We start from the raw sequence: 19,114 nt of genomic DNA, 5'->3' as shown, positions 1-19,114 counted from the left end.
AAAAAACACTGACCGACATTGCAAAAATCAAACAACCTCCACCCCAAAAAATGGCAATGAATTGAAAAATACAAAATATGCTTTAAAAACCCATGAGTTCATAAAGATACAAGAGGAATATGAAATATCTACAGAAAAAGATATATTCAAATGGCTCTTAAAGAAATGGAAAGATGCTCAATCACATTCATAATAAAAGATGCACAAATTAAAACTATATTGAGGTACCATACTACGTTTTTAGATGGGCAAAAATCTAAAAGTTTAAGGCTAAGAAATAGGCACTCTGTATATTTCTGGAGAAAATGCAAAATAGCAAAACACTTATGCAGGAAAATGCAGCAATAACAAAGGAAGCCACATACTTACCCTTTGACCCAACAATACCACTTCCAGGATTCTAATCTTAAATACACTGGCAAAAAACGAAAAAACAAAAAACAAAAAACACAACACAACATATAAGGCAATTCATTATGGTGCCCTTTGCAAAAGCAAAAGCCTGAAAATAATCAAATATCCATGAACAGGGGACTGGCGGCTAAACTATGGTACATCCATACTATGGAGTACAAGGAAGCTATAAAATGAAATGACGTCAATCTTTATACATTCACCAGAGTAATTTTCAGAATGTGTTGCTAAGTGAAAAAAGTGTTGTAAAAGAGTGTATATAATATGCTATCTTTAATCTAAAAAGAAGGGGATGGGAATGTAAATATATTTATATGTAGTTTTAAGTGGACAGAAAAACCAAAACCTTTTTTAATAATGACTACAAGAAGAATGGGAGAGAAAAGAATTTAAGCTAGATTTTTTTGATTTTACTTTGTTTTGTGTATTCAACTTTGGAACCATGTAAATGTTTCATATTATTAAGGGAAATTAAAAGTGCAATCTAAAAATAAAGAAAAATGAATTAAATATTGTAATATTGAGTTGACGGTTTAACTACAAAGAGGAATTATTTTAAGTAACTTTATCACATAGCAATTTGACTGTACATTTCCTAATAAACATTATCAAAAGGGCAAAAAAAAAACCCAAACTGTTTTTAGTAATCATATTGTTAGTAATGACATCGGTATTTCTATTCTGGAACCAAGTTTTCTGTGTAAGAGAAAACATACATAAACATAAAATTTTTAAAGTTAACACTGTAATCCTAAATTTGAATAGAAGTTATTGGCATTAACTCACAGTGTATTTTCTCTTTAAAAATCTATTTTCTTCTGAGCTCTATTCCCTGAAAGGTCTACAAGGGAAAAACACCAATCCAGTGAGCAAATCCTAGAGCTCAAGTTGGGGGTCTCTTAATGCCACTGAACAGTAAAAAGAACTAAGAGCCCCTGGAGAAATGGCTTCCCGATTTGCAAAAGGAAATGTGTAAGAGAAGCCTGGAACATCTTCTCACACAAGAAAAAAAGAAAGTTATGAAAGATTACTGAAATTATGTCAAAAAAAGTTAGAAGCCAATATGGAGGGACTCATGATAAAAACTGACAATTTTTACATTAAAAAAAGAAAACCCAACTACAATGAAATGAAAAATATAAAATATGCTTTAAAAACACAAGAGCTCATAAAGATACAAAAGGAAAATACCCTCATTGGTCATCTATGTAGGATACTAGAGAACAAACTCTTTTCATTCTGAAAACCATTAAAAATGGGAAAAAAATCAGTGTTTGTCTTGCCTTCCTTGTAGGGACTATATCTGAGGATAACCAAATAATAGATTAGGAAAACTTCTTTACATAAACAAATTAATAAATGAAGATAGACTGATAAAATTAGAAATCATTACTTTGCAACTCCTAATGAAATAATACATTTAGGTAATGCCCATCAATGGCTACAAAAACCATTAGATGAAAAGCTGATGGGAGTAACTTAATAATGGATGGACAACACCTGATTCCATCAACAATTTTAATGTCAAAAAAGACAAAAAGACATTTCATGTTTCCTAATAAGATGCAACAGGAAGTACAGATCAGCATGTACCAAACATTCTTACCAAAAATCAAACTTCAATCTCAGCAAGTTTCTAGATCTAACCACCAGTATAGGAAACAAAAAGGACAAAGAAACATATTAAGTGAGACCACAGGGATGCAATCAGCAAAATCCAGACTGTAGAAAATTCTACAGGACAAATGGCCAGTTTCTTCAACTAATAAATTACAAGGGAAAATAGTAAAGGAGCATCTATAGATTAAAAGGGAAATGAGACATGTAACCAAAAGTAATGCGTGGACATTAGATCTAGACCTGAACAAAGGAACTGGAAAAAAAAAATCTGAAACAATCAAGGAAATGTTTGGTAATATTAAAGAATTCCTGCTAATCATCTGGAGAGTAGTGGTATTGCAGTTTTCTTATGTGTTAAAAAAAACATAAGTATTTAAGTATGAAATTATATAATAGCTGGCATTTGCTTAAAATAATCTGGGAAGGGAGGTGAATATATAAATGACACAAGACCAGCCGTATGTTAAATGCTAAAGCCGGGTGACGGCTGTGAGGGGGTTCATTATGCCCTTCTCACTTCTGTGTATGTTTGAAATTTCCTAAAATAAAAGTTATTTTAAAGAAAATTTAAGCCAGAAGTAAAAAAGTAAGTAATATATCACATGAGTATCTGATCCGATCATATCACCCAGAGTAAAAATTAAATTCCTTATAAGATCCTCCACGATCAGGTCTCCCACTACTTACTCCTCTGATCCCACTCTGTCCCTTACTTTCTCTACTCTAACCAATAAGCATCCTTCCTTGCTATTCCTTAAACACCGCGGGCACACTTCCGGCACAGAACCTTTTCACTTGCTGTTCTCTCGCCTTAGAACACTCATCTCCCAATATCTGCCTGGCTCACTCCTTCACTTCCTTCAGATCTCTGCTTAGCCATAACCTCTTCAATAGGCCTTCCCTGATCATTCTATATAAAACAGCCAAATCGCCTGCCTAGGATTCCTTAAGCCCTTACCTGGCTATATTTTACTCTGTGCCACTTAACTCTTTCTGACAGGCTATGTTTGTTTATTATCTCTCCTGCAAGCTTTCCCTGAGGACAGGGACTTTGTCTTGTTCACTGCTTTATCTTCTAGACCTACAACAGTGCCTAGTTGCCCTTGCATACTGTAGGAGCTTAATAAATACTTGTGGAAGGAATCCCTCTGGACCGGAGAAGCAGAAACGGTTGTGGGGATAGGTAGCAGATCGGGAGGAGGGAGAGAGCTGATGGGCACAAAGCAGCAGAGGTGAGATGGGGAAGGTCATTAGAGAGCTCCCTCCTAATCCCAAGCCATTCATAAGGCACAACTGTACTTCTATGAGCTGTACAACTTCAAGTGCACTTGCTCTTAAAAGTTACAAATATAACTAACCAATATAAACAGTTGAAAGTCCCTAACAAACACAAAACTGAAAAATAGCCTAGAGAGTTAATTATCAGATTCATGAGAAAGCACATACTATAATATTCAGAAAAATGAGCATGCACTTTAGAACTAGTGAGGGCTGGGTGAGTGGCTGGACACAAAACAATGTAAAAACAATAGATTTCCTTATAAGAGCAGTAAGAAAGTTATGGGAAAGAGGATGCTATTTATAAGAGGAGTAGCACAAAATACAAAACTTCTAGAAATAACCTTAATAAGAAATGTAAAAGTGCAGGAACAATATGGAGACAATACCAAGCATTGCATTTATGTAATATCTATATACACAAAAAACACTAAAAAAATCACAGGGGGTATGATTAGAATATTTAAACTATATATACCCATAAATATAGAATCTGAATAAATACATCAAAATGTTAACAACAGCAGTTCCTTTAAATGTGAGATTATTGGTAGCTTATTTTCATTTTTATATTTTTTTTCAGATTTTTCTGTAATAATTTTTAATATAGAGGCTTTGGCAACTTTCCTGAGCACTGGCCATAGCTGACACACAGAGATGAAGAGGAACAGGGAACGCCAGACTCCTCAACGCCCAGAGCTCCCTTTGCCTACAGCATGGGAGAGAATGAAACAGAGTGGAAAGACTGGTCCCTGGGGTTGGACTGGTCGGGAGAAGAATTCTGGCTTTGACATTGACTACTTGTAAGTAAGGGATTTGGAGAAGTTGCTTGGCCTCTGGGATCCAGTTTTCTCACCTATAATATAGAAATATTAACAGCTAACTTGTTGGACTTGTATGAAGATGAAGCAAACTCAGTGGCTGGCATGTTACATACCAGCGGTCCTCCGAGCTGGTTACTCATCAGAATCACCCAGCGAGCTTCTGGAAAATATAGATTTACTGACCCTGACCTTTACCACTGAATCACAAATTCCCTAAGTAGGGTCTAGAAATTTATACAGAATGTCATTATAACATGCATTTTTGGATGCGTTTCTGATTTTATACAGTCACTGTATCTGGGAACTGTTGTTTTAAGAACCAATAACAGAAGTTATATAAAGAAAACTTCAGGAATATTCATAAATAACTAATAAAACTACATTATTGTTTTGAGTTATTATTCAACTTCATGTGTAAATAGCCTTATTTTCCAATTAGACTTCAAACTTCTTGAGAACAGGAAACATGTATTCCCCCTAGCACCTAGCATAGAATTACTATGCACACAGAACGAATAAGTCATCCTAATTTTGTAAAGAATATACAACACCATTTTAAAACAATAAAACTAAAAATACTGGGACTTTGATTTGACGCTATTCCTGACAAAGCTGTCTTCCGATGACCGCCTTTACATTTATCCATGCATTTTTGGTTACAGAAATAAAAGAATCTTACTCTAAAATATTTCATTTATCATGTGGTCTCATAGCATATGAATCAGGAGGTTCATAAAGAACTTCGGGGTATGAACCAGATGGCTTCTACGATCCTTTCCAACTTCTCTATAAAAAGGCTGCGTTTATGCTGTGTCTTAAAGGATGGACTAGATTTAGACAGAATAATTATGGAATAAGAACATTCCAGTGGAGGTAATCATATTCATAATGGTGATTCTTCCAGTGGGGAATAAAATTTTAAAAAAGATCAGAAAAATAAATGAAAGGATTTTTAACAAACATAAAGAGCAGAAAAAGAACAAGGGAATGAAAAAATGACTACCTAACCAAATTTCTCAATTAAGATCAAAAGGATTTGGCCACGGCATTTCTTGTCAAAAGAGAATATACGTTTGAGAGATGTATGAAAATAGAATGGCTGCTTCGTTTGCCAGGCAGACTGCTGATTCCACTTGTCTGACACGTTTCAGGATACCCAGAGTGCCGAGCTGTGCTAGTGCTGGAATCCAGCTCAACAGATTCAAAGACATTCCTTTGTGTGTTGATAAGGTTCACTCTAACCGTCGGGAGTTACTAGTCTAGCCAGAATCAAGGTCAACATTTCAAAGCATGGACAGGCATATTAAGGAGCTTTTTCAGAAATAAGATCATGGGGTCAATTACTGAAATCAGTGAGAGAGAAAAATAAGAGGAAAGGAAACTGAGGGAGAGAGGAGTATACATATATAAAGGATGGTATAGTTACAAATGAAAGCAAGAAGGGAACTGCTTATTTCTCCAGTACATTCTATGAAACACTGAACAGAAGTTAAAGTCCATTAAACTTTAAGGAGTGAGTGGGAGATGTAGCAAAATGTATTAGATGTATCTAATTATTAGATTACTAGATGTATCAAAATTTGAGTTGAAGTAATTATATTTGAGTTGAAGCAATTATATCTGAGGTGTTCTGTTTGTCCTATTTATTTGTAATATTTTCAGATAAGGAAGTGAGGAAGGCAAAACCAAAAAAAGGGCACCTGGGGAGATGGGCTTAGATAAACTGGTTCTGTATTCATTAAGAGATTAATTGAAAAAGCATTAAGATATATAAAATACTTGAAGAAAGTGAACGATATAAATGATATAAAGGTTTTTCAGTTTGTGTTAAATATAGCAGAGAAAAGTATTAACTGGATCCACAAAAAAGAGAGATTTTTAAAGTATCGAGAGCAAAATTAAAGACATTCAAGAACTATTTGGAAGTCATAGAAATGAGGTATAAGAAAGAAATGAATGAGATTTCTGGTTCTACATAGTCATCATTTAGAAGCAATCATTAAGAAAATCAGACTCACTGAGCATACTTGGGTTTACAATCATAGTAGGAGAAAGCAATAACCACTTTACATAGTGTGGTTTAGCAGAAAGAGATTGGTTTTTAGATGCAGGCAGTGCTAGATATTAACACAGGGCTCTACTGCACTACCACTTCCTGGCCTTGAAAGTTTAGCAAGTGAAATCTCTCTGAGCCTCTGTCTCCTCTAATCAATGACACATATACCTTATAAGGCTGGTACACTGGAGGTAATGCATCTAAAGTGCTTACAACAGCACTAGAGAGGTTCTGATGTTAATGTAATAATCATTGTTAGTTTTATAAATACTATGGCGCAATGGAGTCAGTCAACAAAAATATATCAGACATAATAAATGCCAGGGTGGTACTGGAAGGAGCTGGGAAGATACAGAAGACAGACTGCAGCTATTTCTTTGAAAGGAGAAAAAAGAGAAAGTCTAGGAAACAATAAAAACATTAGAAAATATTTTAATAGCATTTTATTTTGAATTTTTTAAAAAATCTTCTCTTCTTGCTGCGATTAAAGCTTTAAAAATACATACTATGGCCAGTTTGTTAATATATACATGATATGAACGTATATTGCAAATACTAATAATATCAGCAACGTAATGATTTTTAAGCTAAAGGAAAAGAATTAGCATATATGCAAAAAGGACTGTTACTGGGGCCACTAACGAAGCAAGGTAAAGCCTAGGCTGGAACTGCCGGCAATAATCTATTGCCTAGAGGCCCATCCAAATCCCAGGTACTCCTTGGCTCGAAAGACAAGGCACTGGCATGACAGTTTGTACAAAACATGCCTGTACACATCAATTCCTGAAGGAAGAGTGGCCAAAATGACAAGATCTAAAGAACACCCAGCTTTAGAGGACCAAGGCACCCAAGTGAAAGAGTTCAAAGCTCAAAACAGAGGTATCTGCCCAGAGGATATAAAAGGATGAATTAAAAATAAAAGCTCTAATATAATAATATAAACTAAATATATAAATCTCAAATCAACAATTAAAATTATTTCCATTTACCTGATTGCTTAGAATTTCTTTCTTTCCACTGAATATTTTTGCATTTGATCTGGTTTTGTCTCTCTTTTCGGAGTCGTTCTAATCTTTGAGCTTGAAAAGAAATATTATAACTATAAGTTTGTCAATGAAAGTTTACTATAAACAAAGACATAATTAACTACCTTTATATGAATAAAGATGTTTTATATTGCATATGTAGGGAAAAAGTCATAAAATTTTAAAGGTGGCACCCCCGAAAAGCAAATACCAACAAAAACATGAAAATATTCTTGATTTATAATTGAAATTAGAGGATATAAAACATTAATAGAGATCATAAAGATAGTATTAACATGGAAGAGAATAATAAAATGTGAAAACTTCTGTGATTAATATGACATTTCATTATATAAATCATTAATAACGGTCTTAAAGGAATTTTAATGCACAAATGAACTGAAGTGAATATTACATTACAGGAATAAAATTACTGTTATGAATTACTCTACCCGTTTCAAAAATTAAAGATAAATGAACTCAGACTAGACTATTAAAGTTTTAAATATAAAATCCTTTATCTAAAAATCATGAAAATTATAAAATGTCAAAGCTATATAAATTAGCATAGCTTTTCTTCAGTGGGCTGAAACAGTTTATAGGTAGTAAAATAAATGATTTGTATCTTTGTAACATTAGTCAAATCTTAAAAAGAACAATTTTTCTTATACAAAATTTAAGATATGCTGAAAGGATTAAAAAGTAAATTCCTTGGTCACTAGAACACCCCACAATCTTAATTAATTATTAGCATCTAAGTGCTATCTTAAGAAATTCCAAAAAGAATAACAAAAGCATCACCTAAAATTATGCATTTGTGATTATATTACCACTGGCTACTCAACCTTCAAAAATCAGTGAACCTATCTTTTAAGGAACTACTGTCCAGCATACATTAACAACTGCTGTACACGGAGACCACAATGGAAAAGAAAGTCACAATTAATGCCATCTTTTAAAATTAGTTTCCTCTTGCACTTCCTATCCTAGCACAATGCTTTAACAAAAAATAAATTTCTCTTTCGACCACTTTCAAGGTAGAAAATTATATACTCCTGCCTCAGCACTGTTGGTAAGGAAACACAAACTAATCTTGCCAGAAATTTAAACAATGCCGGCAAAGGCATTTTGACAGTGTCACTATATCTAACCAAATTCCGCTCCATTCAATAGCAATTAATAAATGTGAAGGGTACAGCCAAAGTAATATAATCATAAAGCTCTCAATTGAGCTGCATTCTCCTACCGAAATCCATTCAACCTGTCATGTAAGATATCATCTCAATAACCCGCTAAGAAGTCAGTTTCAACTAGAGAACTGAGAATCAATGGTTCTAAATTATATTCAAACCTTCACTCAAATCCTATTTTGATAAAAGTTCCTTTAGATACCACGAAATGCTATTATTTTCATCATGAGAATAAATTATTCTTTGTAGATGTCACAGAATGCAGAATTCTGAACCAAAACCTTAAGGTGCCTTTCCCTATAAATTGTATCCTGCTCTACCTGCAGTACTCCTTCATGTGTACTTTACACCTGAAACATGAATATGTAAATATTTTCAGTGTTCTACTGCAACACCTGCCATTACTGTTCCTGGGAGTTCAGCAAGTTACTGCTGCTGATTAGATTATATTTTCTGATTGCCAAAAATAAAGATCTCTCAGAATACCCTGTCATAGTAGAACAACTACATTATATATTCTAAATAATTTACTTAAGTAAAGGCCTTGGTTCATCACATTTTCCTTGTAAAGCTTTCAAAAAATATAAGCCGGAAAATGGGCAATAATAAGCTTTTAAAAATCAGTGAATGTGTGTGTGTACACACGTACACACACACACACACACACACACCCACCCACCCACCCAAAGTTCAGTATTTTCAAGCCACAAAGATAAAAGGTAGAGATTAACTTATGAATATAAAGGTAATATATTAAAAACAGGATCTTCTTTTCTAATCTCACACCCAATGTAGGAATTCCTATTAAAAGCAGCCCTAACAAATATTCAGCTGTCTCCCTCCAGGCCCCAACCCCCTACAATTCCTCCAGGGGCAAGAACTGTCTCCGGCAACAGCATTCCTTGACTGGTCAGCTTCCTTTATAAAAGGTTCTTTATTATGTCAACCTCAAATCTGCCTCTACGTTAGTCTACTTACTGGGACTAATGTTGCTCTGTGAAAATACTCAAAACAAGCCCACTTCACTTTCCTACACTACGACTTTTTAGAAATAGAACATCCAGCATGTCTCTCATAGCCAACTTTTTTACCTATTCCTCTTCTGTCTACTTTCTAATAGCATCCTCACTCCAGAGGCTCTCTCTATTCAGTCGCAGACACGGATATGTTGCTTAGACTCACTCTTGGTGTTGTTAATACATGCCCGTTCCTAAATACACAGAAACTTACCCCATTAAACCTAGTCCAACATTATACATTATTCTATATGATTTTTACTGATTTAAAGCTCAGAAGACATGACTAAAAGGCAATGTTTACCTGTATTTGAGCGTCTTCTAATACCAAAGTCCCAACTTGAGGTAATATCGACTGACTGGGCGTACACATAGCCCTGAGTCTCACCATTGCTTCCCTGAATTTCTGACCCACTGTCTCCAGGCATTGAAGGAGGATGAATCTTCTCTAGGTCAACATCATGATCAATGAGAACCATCTCACACATTCCTGTGTCATCACTGGTCACATGTGACTGTCGAATATGAGCTAGAATGATTGTTGGATTGTCCAAGAAGGCCATCCTTCCTGTGGGCCAGTTTCTTTAAAAGGCTATTTTCTCCTCTTCATATTGTTTCACGGGCTCACCTACCTAGAAACATGATGTACACAGCAATATTTAAGAATAAGGCAGAAAATGACTGAATCATTTTTCAAACAAATTCAACGTGGTAAAAGACTTCCTTGAAAATCAACACTTATATCTGTACATAGGAGCTTAAAAGGATGAAGTCTAAACTGAAAGGAAATCCTTATAAACCCTGGGGGCTAACGCTATAGTCAATGAGATCTCCATGGCATCAGAGAGGATGGCTTGCTCTCTTGCAAAACAAATAATAGTAACTCCCTTAGTCAGGCGACTCAAAGCACATAACTACTGTTAAAACAATAAATTTTCCTTCCTTTCTCCCTTTATTCCATCCAGTCTTCTCATTACTTTATAAGGAGATGGAGGAACGAGTTCTTATTCCTCAGACGATGTGCTAAAGTATGAAACTGTATTTCTTCAGTTTACATCTCCCCTTCCTGTCATATGGTTGTGAATTAGCTTTAAAAGGACACAGACAATGCTTTCTGAGTTACTAGTAATTTTACAAAAATGTACTGCCAAAGTGATTTTGTTCTATAAATATATTTTCCTTTCTTCTGATTTAAGATAGTATTGTGCTTTTAAAATAAAACTTATTAATCGAACTCGTATGTTACCAGATTAATTTATTTTAGAAACCTAATTATAAGAATTGCTTCCTGAATCCTGTTAAAACTGTAATGAACAAGATGGTACCTCCTCAGTTAAATGGGAATTCAACAAAAAAATATTACAGAAGAGTGGTTAAAAACCTAAGGCCAGAGGCAAAACTGAGTTCAAATCCTGACCCATCACTTGCTAGCTATATGATCTAAATAACGTTAACGTCTCTGAGCCTGTTTTCTTTCTTCATTTATAAAATGGGGGTTGTTTCCAGGGATGAGATGATATATAAGAGCTACTGCAGGTAAAATGCTCAAAACAGTACCTGGCACATAATTAAATATTAGCTGCTATTAATAATAATAATGACGATGGTAAAACTATCAGAACCAATTTCAGCCTTCAATTCTTGTGTAAAGTAATCTTAAAATACATCAACAACTCACCCTACTTTAGTAAGTTCACAGCAAGTAAAATAAGTGTGTGCTTCCTTTTCGACAGCGGATTCTGCAGGTCACCTGGGTCACCTCTCTGCTCCTCTAAAATCATTATGAAGTGTAAAGAATGTGAAAGCTGGACTGAATATGTTCTTAGAGACAGTCTTAGAATTTAGTTTTAGAAAGACCTACAACCCCAGATTTTCTTGTCATTTGTTTCTTCTAGAGATGGAACATGAGGGAAATAAATCTAGTTAATAAACTGTTACAGCTAACTGAGGTTTTAAAATGTTTTGTCTGGTAACATAGTCTATTGACATCACTCAGTGGGTCTTAAAGATACCACAGAAGTTTAACTGAGGCGCATCTCTAACCAAGTGAATTACATTAATTTTCATTTTTCCCCCTTAAATATATCCACTGAGTACTTTTTTTTTACACTGATGGTAATGGGAAATGTACAGGTGAGTAAGGCAACCCTAAATCCAAAAGTTGATACCTTGATATAGAACACATCTCTGAATACAATGGGATTCTTCTTTCAAATTTTTGAGACAGACTCAGAGTGTTAATGTCAGCCCACCATTTTAAGTGTATTAACTTAAAAAAAAGTACAGAATGAATGGGGAGCATTTAAATTTCACTTGTAAAAATAAGAACTTCTTATATAACCACAAAGAGATGTATACAAGCACAGAATTACTCATAAATGAGTTTTTTGTTTTGTAACAGCGTCAGAGATCATCCGAGCAGGAAATATCCTCGGAGCAATCCCAATAAGCAACTTCCCCATAAAAATAAGGCAACTGGTCGCCAGCAGAAGAGGGGCAGGCACTTCCAACTTCATACTGAACAGTTCTCCCCTGCAAAAACAAGGGCTTCGGTGAGAAGCCACATATTTAATGGGTGTTCTGGCACCAAACGTCAAGTAGCGAAGGGCAAAGCAACAAAAGCAGACTGAAGTACCCACGGCAGCTCTTTTCAAGAAAATGGACCTGCTCCATCACCTCTTACGAAGAAAACATTTATGGGCAAACGCTTCCAAGGGCACACACCAACTCCCTGACTTTATCCTTACAGACAGAACCCTCAAGACACCTCAACAAGAGCAGGTACCTTCTCTATCCGCACACTTGGACTTCGTACAGTGAGGGGTCTGCAGGATTCACTCAGCAAATACGTATTCCATACTAGTTCAGACAGAGAACTGTCACAGGCTGGCCTGGGAAGCGTGCGTTCCACCTCCTATGCCAAGAACTTGAGGGTTCAGAATGCAAGTCCCACAGGACCGGGCTCAAACACCACGCCCCTCTGGCAACAAAGGATCACACACATGGCAGGAATTTAGTATATGTTGCCATCTGACTTACAACTCTGTAGTAGAGATTAGACACATATAAACAGGTCATGTCTAAGTGTGGTTATACAGAAAGGACTGCCTTTCTGTTATTAATACAGATACAAGAGTCTCTCTTCAATGTGCCCTTCAAAATCGTCACGTTGGGACACTATCAACTTATTCCAACACGACTTTCGAAGCCAAATAATATGTTTTAAATTACTTTAAGAGCAGCAAATTATCATTTGAAAGTAGATTTGATTTCTAAGACAAATTCTGAACACAGATAAAAACAAGTTATTTGCTCTGATCAGTTATGCAAAGAGCAAAGATTTTTAAAACCTACTGTTGACATGGGTTCAGAGAAATGGGTCTTTTTAGGGAGTTATTTAGTAATACTTATCCAAGTGTAAAACATGAGTAGCCTTTAGGCAAGCCCAGTTCTAGGATTTTCTCTTAGGAGATAACTGAAAGAAAATCTGAAAGCAACCTAAATATCCTCAACAGTGCATATGGCATGACACAAACACACAATGGACTACTACACAGTCATTAAAAATACAAGGCAGAGAATGCACAAACAAAATGTGGTATACACACACACACACACACAAATGGAATGTTATTCAGCATTAAAAAGAAAAGGAAATTCTGACACATGTTACCACACAGATGAACCCTGAGGATATTACGCTAAATAAGATAAGCTCATCACAAAAGGACAGATAGTATGGGTACCACTTATATGAGGTACCCATCATATAAGAGAAGGAGGAAGGAGAAGGGCAGTTGCCAGGGCTGGTAGGAGTGGGGAATGGGGAGTAAGTGTTTAATGGGTATGCTTCAGTTTGGGAAGATGGCAAAGCTCTGGAGGCCAAGGGTAGGGATGGTTGTACAACAATGTGAATGTACTCAATGCCACTGAACTGTACCTTTACAAATGGTTAAAATAGTAAATTTTATGTTGTATAAACTTTACCACAATTTTTTAGATTTGTTTAAAATTTTAAAAAATGTCTAGGAAATGCCATATTAAAAAAAATTAAATACCTTTTCTTCTTGCTGTTTAATTATAGCACTTCTCAAAGTTTTTAAGAGACTAATATATATTGTGAATATCCAAGAGTGGAGAATCTAGTAAAACAAATCTAATATCCCCAATCCCAAACTTATTTGATCTCAAAACATTTTTTTTCCTCTAGGAACACTAAAATATATCAACACATAACAGTGTTTCACAGAACATGGCTTAGAACTGCTGCTCTCCGTTTTTACAAATGCTGTTTCTTCAGGCCCTAAATGCCTTTCCTGGATGTCACTGACTCCTGACTCTCTGAGACAGTCCTTTTTATACACTTTAGCTATCAGATAAACAACAATTTCAGGCTCCAGGAGGTCTGTTCCCCTAAGATGTCCTACTTTTCACAGGTTCTCCCATTTTTTTAAGTCCAGGTTCCTCAGAACATAAAGCTTTGTTTTACTAAAAATGGAAGCACTGAGGACATCATGCAGATTAGGAGGATGGTAAGAGATGTCTCAAAATGACATGGCCATTTTTAATGTAGTGGGTGGGTCTCCTTTTATACTTCATTCACTCAACAAATATTTATAAGTTCCTACTATGTTCTAAGTGTGGTTCTAGGTGCAATTTGGATGCTATTACCACTTTATATAATCATTTTGTGTTCATTAACAATTGTATGGCCTGCCTACAGTAACTTGGCACATGTCCTAAAGAGGAAAGTACATTTTTATGGGTTTTATAGGTTTTAATGGGTATCAAGTCTTAATACAAGTTTATTTTTAATAATAACTTTATACGCATATGCTCTTCAAATTTTATTTGCAATGGCTTATAGAAAAATATACGGTATAACACTATAAAAAAGTAGATGAGAAAAAGTGGCAAAGGGGAAGTAACTCAGGATGACTCCATAAGCCAGTGCATTCCATAAGATCTTATACATTTGCTCCAGACGAACTGCAGAATCCCAGAAGCAAAAGCAATTATAATAGCTAACCTTAATTTTTTAAAAGCTAGACTTACTCTTTCTTTTTCACATGGATCAATTCATATAATTCTCAAAATAACCCTATTAGAAAGTTACTATTTTTATCTCCATTTTATAGATGAAAAAACTGAGGTACAGAAAGGTTAAAAACCTGCCCAAAGCCAGACAGCTAATAAGAGAATCACGAATCAAATCTAAGAGCTTGAGATCTTAATCACTATACAGCCTCTCTAAACAAAGAGGAACAAAGAATTATAATTGTCATAATCAACGTGATTTTTAAAAATCCTATTGTTGAGCTCTCCGGGTTCTGAGGCCTGAGAGAAATTTCTTCCATGGGTCTTTTGAAAAATGTAAGCCAGTAAGTGTGTTACACAGCAGACTAAATCCTTAGCCTCTCTCCTAATGCAACAGTGATTTGTACAATAGCAAGAAATAAGCAGCGCACGTTATGGCTGTTCAAAATATAAAAGTCACATTTTACACATGGAAGGAACTTTTGAGATCATCTACTTGTTGATCTGAAACCAAAGAGGAAGGGTATACTTTAAGTTCCCAGTTAAGTCTAATTATCTTTTTGAAAATCCCTAGAGATTCATGCAACTTCAGCTAAGAAATCCATACCTGAAATATTCTGTTATTTTTTAAAATAACCCACCATAAGCAAATGAACCCTCCCTATACCTCCTCAGTCCCTAAGGACCTGAGATAGGCAGCAACACGACTTAAAATGCTCAAGTTCTGCCAATTGTAAAAGGCAATTCCCCTTCCCGGACTTTCAAAACACTCCCTGCACTCACTTCTACTTCTCTCTGCCAGATAGACTCCAAGCGGCCTCACCTGCAACCTGGGAAACTTGTCTGCAAAAGCAACAGCCTGAGGCTTCGCAAAGGTCTGCAAACTCCCAATCAAAAATTACTGCTGCCCCATCAATGTGTCATATAAATGTTGGCATGTTAATTGTGTATTTATAAGATTGTTAATGGTTAGTTAATTTACCTCCCACACTATTATTGTACTTGAAATGATTTAACGTCTGCTGAGGGAGTTAACAACACGTAACAGCAGATGCCAGATTTTTTTTACCTTTCCACACTGTACCCCGACTTCATGCTATTAGCATTAGGCAAGTTAAACCTGATTCCTATACAGGATTCCTTAAGAGTGTTATTATAGAAGCACCTACATTTATTTAGTACAACAAGGAAAGATCATAAGTTAGAAAAACAAAAGTCTTTTTATTATAAACAACGTCTTCCATTTATAAAAACCAAGAGACCTTGTTTTTTATTAAGATTCCAACATTCTTTGATATAGTTAAAGTTGAGAATTCGTACCTCCTGGAATTCGAAAATAATTGAAATGACCATTAAAATAAAATAAACTTTATTGCTTTTAAATCTTTTTCTAATTCTCTCCAATTTAAATCTAAATTAAATCTTCATTATTTTTTAGACCAGCAAAAAGTACGCTTCCTCCCCTCCTCTTGCCTCAGGGAATTAAATCTTCTCCATGTTAATATGACAAATTTCATTGAACAGTAAATAGTGAGCGAGACTCTGTATCTGGAGTTTAATTTTTCCTTTCACATTTTTACTTCTGTATTTTGACTAAAAGTACTGAAATAACAGAAAAGAAATGCTTGTATCTTCTTTTGAATAATATAGGATTCATTCACTAAACATTGTTGAGAGCCAGGCCCTGGGAATCCCACAAAAAAATTATATGAACGTTGGCCTGTACTCTCCAGTGGCTGAACTTCCAATGCGCTATGTCCTGTACAGACAAAACAGTAACATAAGGCAATACATACTAACCACCAAATGAGAAGCTAAGACAGTATGTTTTTCAAGAGACAAAATTACAGAAGCTTCAGGAAGGAAGAAGGTTGCTTCTTAAGGACAGCTAAGCTTTCATTAGGCAGAAACACAAGAACAGTAATAGATGACATTTACTGAGCTTTAATTATCAGCTATACTTTTCATGTAACAACATATTTCACCCTTACAACCAGCCCAGGAGGTAGATACTAATATTATCCCCATTTTACAGATTTTTAAAAAATTAAGTTATAAAGGAGTTAAGTAACTTGCTCAAGGTCATATGGTGGATTTTTTAAAGGCCAGCTTTGCAGCCCCTCCCAGCAAGAGGTGGAGTCTTCCTCCCCATCTCTTCAGTCTGGGTTCACATTGTGATTTGCTTTGAGTGACAGGAAGTAGAGGAAATAATATGGGACTTCTGAACCACAGCCTCAAGAGACCTTCAGCTTCTGCCGTCACCTTCTTTGGAATACATTTGAATTATGGGAAGAAGTTTAGAATAATAAAAGACTACATAGAGAGACTCAGGTGTCATTCCAGCTATCCTGGTAAGGCCCCCTGATGAGTGACTAAGGACATCTGGAACCAGCCAGACTACCACCAACCTACCCTTGATTGGTGGACTCTGACTCTTGATTTTTCTTGCCTTGTAGCACTAACCTCCACCTGAAACGTCTTTGAATCTTACCATCTGCCAAGATCCAGTGGAAGGGAGCCTGGTACAGTACAGTGCCTCTCAAACTTGTCCACGGACACACCTGAAGGACAGAGGAGAGTGACCATAAATCAAGGCATGACAGAACCTAGGAGGAGTCACCTAAAACAACGTGCTGTAAGAAATTTCGTTTTAGAATTCATTCGTATTTTGCATGCTATCCTATAATATCTGTATTTGTCTTAATAGAAAAAAAATGTTCTACTTTTGAATGTATCACTAAAATTGATACTCCAGGAAGATGAGCCATGCTTGCTTCGTGGCTTCTAGTACCCTCTGGCACATACTGGTTTTCTCATAACCTGAATTTGAACAGCAAGATCTAGTGGAAAAACATCAACTTTGGTGTCAGAAATATCTGATTTTGTGAAGATAAAATGGCACTTTATCAATGGACAACTCAAGATCTAATTTTTGCTCAATAGATGTTTCCTATGACAAGTATGAAGAACTGTAATTATTAACACCAAACTATATATAGTTATAAATACAAGCTAGACTAAAATCTCTATTATTATGCAGCTGTTACGAAACAATCAGTATTTTCAAAGTGTTTCTGAAATAATGTTTATTAGCTAGCAATAGCTGTTGAAATTCAGACAATCTAACCACCCCCCTCCTCCCCCCAAACTCCAAACCTGCCAACATTTCTGGCTGTTACAAGAAATCTGCTAGTTTGGTGCAATGTAGCCCTAAATTATTTTTCCAATGGGTGTTGCCTATCTGACACAATCGTTCTGATTGACACTTGTGATAACAAACAACTAATTTTAGGTTTTACTTTAAGGTTTAAGGTAAAAATGTTTATAGTTTTATCTAGAGTGAAGAAATTAATAATACCAAAGAAATCTGACTGTTTCTTAATGTGAAATTATCAGTACAGGGGCTGAAACCATAAAGAGCATTCAACCATCTATCAAATATACTCATTCACTGATTTCATTCATATGACATCTGTAAAGCACTTAATATGTACCAGGCACTGGAGATACAGTGTTGAGCAAAAAATTTAAAAAGACTTGGCCCCTGCCTTCATGGAGCTGAAAGTGCATATATGGTAGTCAGAATTCAAAGATGGCTCCAGAATTCAAATTCTGGTCTCTGGGTAGCCACGCCTTTGTGTCATATGCCCTTCCCTTGAGTGTGGGTGGAACCTGACTTGCTTATAGCCAACAGAAGTGATGGGAGAGTCACTTCCTCGATTACTTTCCATTATATGAGTTATATAAGACTCTGTCCTAGGCGGCTGAAGAGACAGATTCTAAGTTAGAGAGATTTTCCTGCTGGCCTTGAAGAAGCAAACAGCCATATTACGGAACTATACATGGCAAGGACCCGAGAGCAGCTTCTAGGAGCTGAGAGTGATCCCAGCCAACAGAGAGCAAGAAAATGGAGACCTTAGTCATATAGCCCCAAGGAAATGAATTCTGACAACCTGAGGGCGCTTGCAAAGAGAGCTAAAGAGAGCTTTCCCAATTACAATAAAGACTAGTCCAGCCTTCAGATGAGGATGGAGCCAGCTCACGCCTTCATCTCATCCTCTTGAGACTCTCAGCAGAAAACGCAGCTAAAGCCAGGACTTCTGACCCACTGAGAGATACCAAATCTGTCTTTGTTTTAAGCCACTAAGTTTGTGATATTTGGTATGCAGCAACTGAAATGAAAATATGCAATGCCAGAAAACAGCCTAAACTCCTTCACCTTCATAGACATTTAAGGCTCTTCACAACCCAGTTCCACTCACGTGCCTTCTCCCCAGCCTGCAACTCCCAGAACTACTCAGAACACATTCCAGCCCTCAGCAACGATATTCCCTTTGTCTGAGATGTGTCCTTCTCCTCCAATACAAACCTTATTCTAAGTCGAACTCAAAAATGTCATCCTCTGTGCACCTTTCTCCAGTTCCTAGGGTCCAAACTATTTTAGAGGCACTTTTATTTCTACCTTCAACACAGTTACATTAATATCATGTTTAAGGAATTGCCAATTTCAAATGTTTATCCAGTTCTAGATTCAGAAATGCGGTTACTCTATTAAAGTATAAATATCTCCCTTCCACAATCGTATGCAAAGTTGCTAAAGACAGGAACCCCTGGACGCCACCAACAGTAACGCAGTGACTCTAGTGTGCGGTTC

At 35.9% G+C, this 19,114-nt stretch overlaps 1 protein-coding gene across 7 annotated transcripts in view; it reads right to left on the bottom strand.

The window, feature by feature from the left end:
- The window catches only part of MAPKAP1 (mitogen-activated protein kinase associated protein 1), a 238,846-nt gene that overhangs the window by 171,214 nt on the left and 48,518 nt on the right, over positions 1-19,114 (bottom strand). For 4 of the 7 annotated variants that reach the window (XM_023533068.1, XM_023533067.1, XM_023533066.1 and 1 more), the window contains 3 exons: positions 16,952-17,021; positions 9,728-10,055; positions 7,182-7,271 (listed from right to left, as the gene is read on the bottom strand). In XM_023533068.1, coding sequence (XP_023388836.1) covers positions 7,182-7,271; positions 9,728-9,986 — 349 coding nt within the window. In that variant the 5' untranslated portion in view covers positions 9,987-10,055; positions 16,952-17,021. Of the gene's footprint in view, positions 1-7,181; positions 7,272-9,727; positions 10,056-16,872; positions 17,022-19,114 lie in introns of all 7 variants that reach the window. The other 3 variants (XM_023533070.1, XM_023533071.1, XM_023533069.1) reach the window with 2 other exon arrangements.

This window comes from Pteropus vampyrus, unplaced genomic scaffold, assembly GCF_000151845.1.
Source record: "Pteropus vampyrus isolate Shadow unplaced genomic scaffold, Pvam_2.0 Scaffold95, whole genome shotgun sequence".
NCBI lineage: Eukaryota > Metazoa > Chordata > Mammalia > Chiroptera > Pteropodidae > Pteropus > Pteropus vampyrus.
The sequence above is the reverse complement of the archived record's forward strand: the minus strand, read 5'-3'. Positions and strand labels throughout refer to the sequence as shown.